Source organism: Corylus avellana, chromosome 5 (assembly GCF_965113065.1).
Source record: "Corylus avellana chromosome 5, dhCorAvel1.hap1.2, whole genome shotgun sequence".
Lineage (NCBI taxonomy): Eukaryota > Viridiplantae > Streptophyta > Magnoliopsida > Fagales > Betulaceae > Corylus > Corylus avellana.
The window spans coordinates 21,851,690-21,860,639 of NC_142494.1; the positions used below are offsets into that span (position 1 = coordinate 21,851,690).

At 36.1% G+C, this 8,950-nt stretch overlaps 1 protein-coding gene across 1 annotated transcript in view; it reads left to right on the plus strand.

Annotated features, from left to right (window-relative positions):
* Positions 1 to 3,345: 3,345 nt before the first annotated feature.
* DNK (P-loop containing nucleoside triphosphate hydrolases superfamily protein) overlaps positions 3,346 to 8,950 on the plus strand; it is a 5,952-nt gene continuing 347 nt past the window's right edge. Inside the window, exons 1-5 of the mRNA XM_088516939.1 lie at positions 3,346 to 4,136; positions 5,076 to 5,543; positions 5,846 to 6,223; positions 6,309 to 6,376; positions 8,836 to 8,950. The exon at positions 8,836 to 8,950 is cut by the window's right edge and continues 347 nt beyond it. Of these exons, the coding sequence (XP_088373065.1) occupies positions 3,492 to 4,136; positions 5,076 to 5,543; positions 5,846 to 6,223; positions 6,309 to 6,376; positions 8,836 to 8,950 (1,674 nt within the window). The 5' untranslated portion in view covers positions 3,346 to 3,491. The remainder of the gene's footprint in view (positions 4,137 to 5,075; positions 5,544 to 5,845; positions 6,224 to 6,308; positions 6,377 to 8,835) is intronic.

Consider the following 8,950-nt stretch of genomic DNA (forward strand, 5'->3'; position numbering starts at 1 on the left):
AAGGGGTGGCTGCCGCCACCTTTAGAGGATCTCTAGCTTCCCTCTATTATACACAATTTCATAAAATTATAAGACACAGAATGATACTTTTTTTTAAAAAAAAAAAAAAAATCTTTTTACAAACATGGGTCTTGACTCTTGAGACAGAAGTTTAGAATTGTATAACATGATTATTCTTTTATTTCTTTTTCTGGTCTATGAAATTCTTATAAAATGAATGAAGCCCGCTTTCTGGACCCTATCGTAGAATGGAATGGGCCGAGCATAACAAAGTGAAAATCTTCCTAAAAGCCCATTTGCTGCTGCAGATTGCGGAACCATAGTGCAAAGAAATTAATTAAAAAAAACACGTGGCAGTTAAGCCCAAAATAATTTTCTTAATGGGTCTCATTTTGTAAAATGGGTTTAAGTCGATCCATTCTGTGAGGCCTACTATAACCGTGGCTATGTTGTGGGCTTTACATACTTTTTTATTATTATAATCATCTCTTTAATTATCTCAAGTGCTGAATACATCTCATAATCTGCACAAAGCATGTGTTATAACAAATCATTTTTTTAATATTTATATTGTGAGTGGCACATGTCATAATATGATCAGTGTTGGCGTGACATTTGACCTTCGTACAAAAATTTGAAATAGACGTTGGGTCCATGGAATTTTTTTTTTCTTTTTTTTTTGCTAGTGAACTATTAGTAAAATTTTATACCGGAAATAGCTTATTGCAAATCGATGTAACCATAAGAAATTGGTTTTGCATGTTTACCTTATTCTTTTATGATATGGGAAATTTGTGTGAAGTGTAATAGTTCAATAGGGGATCTTCCACTTACCACACCACCCCTTATTGGTAGGTCGGTATTTTTACCGGGTTTTTTTGGACAATCGGTAGTACTATAACCACCAAGCAAGTGACGATGACAGTTGATAAGTATGAATGGTTATTGCCGATGGGTGAGCATTGAGAGTGAAAGATACTCAGAGAGGGTGAGAGGCCAGTTGCATTAAGTGAGAGAGAATTGAGATTTAGAGCATTGAAAGGTAGAGATAGAGTTGAGCTTTGACAACCTTTGAGAATAGGATGAACATATATTGTCATCTTAAAATGACATTGTTTTTTGTCGATAAAAACAACGCCGTTTTAACTAAGCACGTACTAATTACTAACCATAAGACCCATAGGTTTGATCAATTGTCGTTGCTTTAAGGCCTTTTGTGTATGTACTTGTGAAGTTTATGTCCTACATTGATAAAGTATAAAAAAAAAATAGTATTTAATAATGGATCCAATTTCATTAGCTTAGACTTTTTGAGCTAAAAAGTTGTTTCATAATATGTATATTATTTACTTACTATTGTCTTCAAAATTTTGTAAATGTTCACTTTCTAAATTATTAATAATTGATGAAAATATAAATGAAGATTTAATATTTAATTGTGATTTTCTCAATTACATCGGATTCCCGGAAAAAGTGAGCATTTTTCTAAAGAGACCTACCTACTATATCCAATAGAAATATGTTGGGCTTTTAAACTTGACAATTGCGTGACAGGTCACTCCGACACAGAGAGAGAGAGAGAGAGAGAGTAAAGAAGGGAAAGGAGCCATCATTTTCCAGGCGGATATGTCCTGGACTGGACAGCAAATGGGCTCCTCAATCTTTGGACAACAAAGAGTGGAGGATATATTAATTTTAGTTAATTTATAATAAGAAATTCTAATTTTGTTAGAAACAAAATTAAAAAAAAGGACACCTTTATTTCAATTTTACATAGCGGTTGAGAAAAAAAAAAAAAAAGCCAAGCGTGTTAGGGCAATGATCTGATGGCTTTGGTAAGATGACGTGTCAAGATCAGAGTAAAACCATGAGTCGGAAGCCTTCCGTTGTGTGATGAAGCCGCGCTGCAGGGAATAATTGCTCCTTACATTATTAATTGGCTGTAATAATCTTTGTCTCACAGGGTCAGGTAGAAAGTTGTCTTGTCTCTGCCATACTCTTCTCCCAAAATCCGTGACACGCAGACCATCGCAAACCAAAAAACAAAACAAAAGAGAAAACATTACAATGAGAACGCATTCATTACAGATGCATATCATGGGCTCTCTCGCACGTGCTACGTCCCATATCATATTTGAGATTCAATCCCACGTGTCGGCCACGTCACAACTGACAAGCATTTATAGGATTTTTGTAAAACTGCATTTTAAATTTTGAAGTAAGAGTGTTGTAATTAGAAGAATTATACTTTTTTTTTTTTTTTTTTTTAAAAGGAAAAATTATAAATTTATTACAAATTAACGTAATAATCTACCTAATATTTGACTAGCTATTAACGTACTTAACAAAGTTGTTAAGCTATTGAGCACTCTAGCTCAGCAAATTTGCCAAACACTACATATAAATTAAATTAATAAAAAAAATGAATTTGATTCTCTCTTTTTTTGGGCATAATGAAATAATATTTTTAGAATAAAGATATTAATAGTTAAAATGTCGAGCCATATGTATGTGCTTTAAAAAAAGTAAGCAATTAAAAAAAAAAAAAAAAGATGTTATTTAGCTAAATTTTAGCTAAATATTTGCTAATGTGAATGCTCTAACACTTACTTTATTTGCCATTATGAGTGAAAATGAATAATTAGGTGTGAATGGTTATTTTTCATTGTCTCGATAATTAAGTGTGATGGGTTATTTCTCACGGCTAGTTTAAATAAATTTTGTTAAAAAATTTGGCTGCCCATGTCTTAAATATAGTATGCTCGGAATAGATATGCTCTTTAACTATATTTATACATGAGTTAACGAAAGATTGAAGTCATAAATAACATCAGATTGTAAGAATTTTTATTTGTATTTATGACTTTGTAACCTCATGGCTATAATTTTTGCAGAATTTTATGTTTTGTGCCATAAGAGCTTTTTGCTCTGCTATGTAAGAGTTTTATATTCATGATTTTTAATTAATAAAATCCTTAGATTTCCATTAAAAAAAAACACTTAATTTATTAGTCATTAAATAGTTAAATTTAGTTGTGAAATTTTGTTCTTACCATTAAAATAATGCCATGTAAATTTATGATAAAAGTTATTATGCTCAAATGTATTCATTTGAAGTAAATCTCTCTTCTATATTAATATGCAACAAATGCTTAAAAAAAAAAAAAAAAAAATCTAATAACAAGAAAGATTGCAGGGAAACTACTATCTGTGTCAGACCGTTCCCATGGTATCTCGGTCCCAAAAGGAAAAGAATTTCAAACAAATAATTAAAAAATAGACAGGAAAAAAAAAAAACCCTAAAATCACTCTCTTCTGTCTTCCCAGTGTCAAAGAACTAAGAAGAATCCAAAAGGACCAAAACCCTCAACCCACCCATTTTCTTTCAAAAACCCTCTCTCTCTCTCTCTCTCTCTCTCTCTCTGTGTTCTACTCTGAAAGTAGCAGAAGAATATAACAAAAAGGGTGTGTGTGGGAAATGCTCAGAAGGTATGCAGAAGCTCTCGTTGCCATTCAAGAACCCTAGCAAGAACAACTTGTTGTCTCTTCCTTTCAAAAACCCCGCCACCAAAACCCTGCGCTTCAAAACTCCAAGGAACCTTCTTCTGCACCCAATGCCAACCCCACCAGCCACACACACTTTGCCCAACCCCACTTCCTCCTCTGCCCTCACCGCCTCTCTCTCCACCACCAAGTCTTTCACCACGGCCACCGCTGCCATCTCCTCTCGCTTCTTCGCCGCCGCAAAGCCCAGAAATTGCTGCGTCATATGCCGGTGCGCAATCGACAACAGACCGCCCTTCCGGGCCTGGGCTGTGTTCAAGGACGGGCGTGGTGGGTCCCGTGGGGCGTGGACCCAAGCTGGCGCTGATGGGTCGGAGGGTACGATGGGTTCCGAGAAGGTCTCGGAGAGCGGCGACGGCGAGGAAGGCGAGAAGGGGTCGGAGGAGAAGCCATTGAGGTTGAGTGGTGGTGGTGGTAGTAGTACTGGTAGGAGGCAGAGGGGTTCGCCGGCATTGAATGTTGGGAATCCGGACTTGTTGACTATTCCGGGGGTGGGGCCGAGGAATTTGAGGAAGCTGGTGGAGAAGGGGATTGGGGGACTTGCTGAGCTCAAGCAGTTGTACAAGGATAAGGTATCGTTTTCTCTGGAAAATGTTGAACTGTTTTGCAGTAAAAACAAATTATTTGGCTTGAGTACTTTTGCGTTTTTTTTTTTTTTTTTTTTTTTTTTTTTAAATTCATTGTGGTGCTAGATAGTGCTAGAGGAGATATATTGGCTGCAGTATTTAGTTTCGTGTATTAGAGAATGGGTGTATCTGAAATGGTTGCAGTGCTAAATTCTGTATTCTGGAGTGTTGAGCGTCATTTCTGATGATGGCCTTTGAAGTACAACTCCACTCATATTGCCCTCTTACAGCTGAACTTACTTGAATTAACTCGTTAGATGTTTTTGAATTCATGGGTGAAAGATTTAGCAGGGTGATTTTGTTATGACAGCCAGAATTTTGGAGTTTTTCCAGGAGTTGATATTTCTTATATATGCCACATTGTTTTGGCTGAAATCCAACTCTTGCCAAGTTGCGTAACTCGCAGCAGATTTTAGTCTGCTCTATTATTCAGTCTTTTGAAATTTATAGCAGAAATTTCCCGGGGCTAACTTTTTCTAATTAATGGTTATTTCTTAGGCGCAAATCAATTAATCAATTGGGGTAGGAAAGAGAGGCTCATTTCATCTTAGGAGCTTGTCCTTTTTCTATTTGACCAACCAGTCTAAGTCAACGTTCAGGTCTTTGTGTGTGTGATTGGCATTAAGGTTCATCTTGCATACAATAACTGGAGATAAAAAAAATATATATATATATATATATATATATGGCAGCATACTTTCCCCTTGTGCTCTAAGTTCACTACTCTGTTGTTATTATTTTAAAAACATAAAACTCAAGTTAAGTTGTGTAAGAACCTAAACACAAGCTCATGTTCTATTGCAAACAGAAGAGAACATGTTATTGCTGGTATATGGACTTTTTTGAACTCTTCCATGATGAAGACTTTTCTGCTTTCCTTCGCAGTTCTTTGGCAAATCTAGTCAGAATATGGTTGAGTACTTACAGAGTTCTGTGGGAATCATACACAGAAATCATGCTGAGAGTATAACTACATACATCAAAGAGAGTGTTGATGAAGAGTTGGAGGAGGACAATTCAAACTCGGATGTGAAGCTAGCCCAGAAGAAACGACTTACTTTCTGTGTTGAGGGTAATATCAGTGTAGGAAAGACAACATTCCTTCAGAGAATAGCTAATGAAACACTTGAGCTACGCGATCTTGTTGAGATTGTTCCAGAACCTATTAACAAGTGGCAGGATGTTGGACCCGACCACTTTAATATATTGGATGCTTTTTATGCTGAGCCAGAAAGGTATGCTTATACCTTTCAGAATTATGTTTTTGTTACGAGGGTTATGCAAGAGAGAGAGTCATCTGGAGGTATCAAGCCCCTCAGATTGATGGAGAGGAGTGTTTTCAGTGACAGGATGGTAATCTCTCTCTCTCTCTCTCTCTCTCTCTCTCCTCTTCTTTTTAAGTTGGTCTTAATGTGATATAATAAGGTATGTTATCATACATAATGTATTTGGCAAACTCATCTTGATCTCAAATTATATTTGTTCATTACTTTCCATGCAAAGATGAATGAAGGATCCAAGAGGATTTTGGAACTTTTTAAGATGGGTTGGGTTATCTTTCTTTTCCTGTTGGTTGATCCCATTCAAGATGAAGAAAAACCCCAATTTAAGAGTTTCAAGGTTGATTATTTTTATCTTGTTTTTATTCTATAAAGGTCTTTGTCCGAGCTGTTCATGAAGCAAATTGGATGAATGAGATGGAGATTAGCATTTATGACTCATGGTTTGATCCAGTGGTATCATGCTTGCCTGGGCTGATTCCTGATGGTTTTATATATCTTAGAGCAAGTCCTGATACTTGCCACCAGCGCATGCAGCTAAGGAAAAGAACAGAGGAGGGTGGAGTCTCCCTAGATTATCTCCGTGGCTTACATGAAAAGCATGAGAGCTGGCTTTTCCCATTCCAAGGTGGAAATCGTGGTGTATTGTCTGTCAGTAAGCTACCTTTGCATATGGACAGCTCTTTACATCCTGATATAAGGGACCGTGTGTTCTATTTGGAGGGTGATCATATGCATTCAAGTATCCAGAAGGTACCTTATCATTTTTTTGCCTTTTTAATGAAATTCTCATAAGTTATCTTACAATTTTAACAACAAATATTTTGGTCATTGGCAGGTTCCTGCTTTAGTTCTTGACTGTGAACCAAACATTGATTTCAGCAAAGACATTGAAGCAAAGAGGCAGTAAGATAACAACCTCTTACTTTCATATTTAATAAGCATGCATAGAAATATTTTTGTTACACCCCCCCGGGAAAAAAAAAAACCCCATTGCATGGTGCGCTAAATTAAAAAAGTTGTTAAGTTTTTCATTGCATTATACTTTGTTCTATTTTAGTCTCATCTCTCATTTTGGTCATGTTTCTGTTCACATTGTGTTTTGTCATGGTTGTGGTTTGGATGGGTTAACACACTCCCTGTATTTGCTCGGTAAATTTGTTTGGATCAGTTATATTTGGTCCATTGATGGCTTGTTTGTCTTTAATAGTCCAATCAATCTGAACTGTAGGCTGCCATTATGGTGCAAGTGTTGCCTTGATTGACATGCTATGTAATATGCTATTTGCTGGCAAATACAAATGAGCATTTTATCCGGTAGAAAGATTATACATCTCTTGCTATGCTATGGGTTATCATTTATATACTTAGAAACAACTAAATAACTACTATTACTTATCATCCTGTGTACTTGAGTTGCGCATCTCTTCATGTTCGATAATTTATATTACTTATCAAGAAAAAAAAAAAAAAACTACCGTGTGTGGACACAAGTCTGTGTATTGTATTCAACACATTTTAGACGCGGCTACTTCACAAAGTGTAGAAAAAGTTGTCTTTGTATTCCTTTTTGTACATTTAGTTGGTGTCTGCACACATATATTTCATGTCACTATTAATTTCTAGTGTATATGCACATATTGCATCCAACACATGTAGTTGACATTCTGTATGAAAGAACCATAGAGTTTGGCATGATAAATGAAACAGGTGGATCTATAGTGGGTGCAGCGGAGTAATGAATTCTGTGTTTATCCAAAGAAGGGAAAAATACACTTTACCCCTTGAACTATCCACCCATTTGCATTTTTAACCCAATGTTTAAAAAGTGACATTTTACCCCCCCCCCCCCCCCCCCCAAAGTATATGATATTGACACTTGACCCCATGAAGTACACTTTATCCCCTGAAGTGTTTTGAGTTGACAATTTACCCCCCGAAGTAACTAAGTTTTTTTTGGAGGGGGAGGGAGGGGGGGGGGGGGGGTAAAGTGTCAATTCAAAATACTTCAGAGGGATAAAGTGTACTTTATGGGGGTCAAGTGTCAATGTTAGATACTATTGGTGGGGGGGGGGGGGAGGGGGGTAAAATATCACTTTTTAAACATTGGGGTTAAAAGTACAAATGTGTGGATAGTTCAGGGGGGTAAAGTGTATTTTCCCTTTCAAAGAAAGAAATAGGACATATGTTCGAAATAAGGCCAGTGGCCACATAAACAGCCTATGACTCATTGCTTTGGCTGTGAAAATGCATTTTGCCTTCAGTATATCAAAGCTAACAAATTCTAAGAATTTCATTTTGAATAAGGGTAGTCTCCCACAAAGAAAGAGGAGGAACTACCTACTGATGTGGACCACGTGCTTTTTGCAACGTCCATATGTTTATTTGTCATAGCATATATGTGGGTTATATTATTGCTTCTGTTATTAACAATCATTCTAGAACATTTTATTGAACTTCAACATTCTCTCTCCATTTACTTGTAAAAAAAGAACATTCTCTCTCCATATTAGATCCTACCAGAAATGAATACATAACTTACACTCTTCCTTTAATACAATCTGTTGACTGAAATTTCGTCGACATTAATATTTCTGCATGGTTTATACTCCAAATGTTATATGAAATGATAAATCATCTGCTAGCCTAACAACAGTGCTCTTTTGCAACCCCCCTCTCTCTTTCTCTGCTTTAAAAGACACCTAGGGTCTGTTTGTTAATGTGTTTTTGGGGGTATTTTTTGTTATTGGTTTGAAAAAAATTTATGATATGACATAAAGGTGAAAACAGTTTTTGTGTTTTTATGAGTGTTTTGTGTTTGAGTTGTTTTTTAAAGTTTTTGTTTTGAAAATAAAAAACTGAAGACAAAACAAAAATTTTAGCAAACGGAGCCTTTGGTTTTTTAACTAACCTTATAGTAATGTCTATAGGTGAAACATGTGGGTCCCTGCATAATGAAATAATCATTAACCTTTGGTGGCCATCAACAAGAAATTCTGTAAAGAAGATTTTCTCTAGAGTAATATGCCTTTTGTTCTATTTGGCGGGGTGTACATTTTGCTTTTGAATAATATTTGGCAGGGTGTACATTAAGGTTAATTAGCTGAACATTGACATGCACCTGAAGTCTTCATTTTCCCAATCCCCTCAAAAAACCCCAAAGGAGAAAAAGAAAGAAAAGACATGTAGGATGTCTTGTAGGTTACAGAGGAGATTATTGTTCATTTCTTGGTTATGTTTTTATGAATATTGCCAAAATTGTGCCATAATTTGTGCTGACTAATATCCTGTGTGTTAATAGCAACGCCAAAATGCTTTTCTTTTCTTTTTTTTTTTGAAATTTTGAAATGTTTGCTTTGTTGAAGGTATGCACGCCAGGTTGCCGAGTTTTTTGAATTCGTGAAGAAAAAGAATGAGGTTCCATCTGCGGAAGCTGGTGAAGGTGCAACAAGCAGCCAACCACAGTTGTTGATGCCCCAT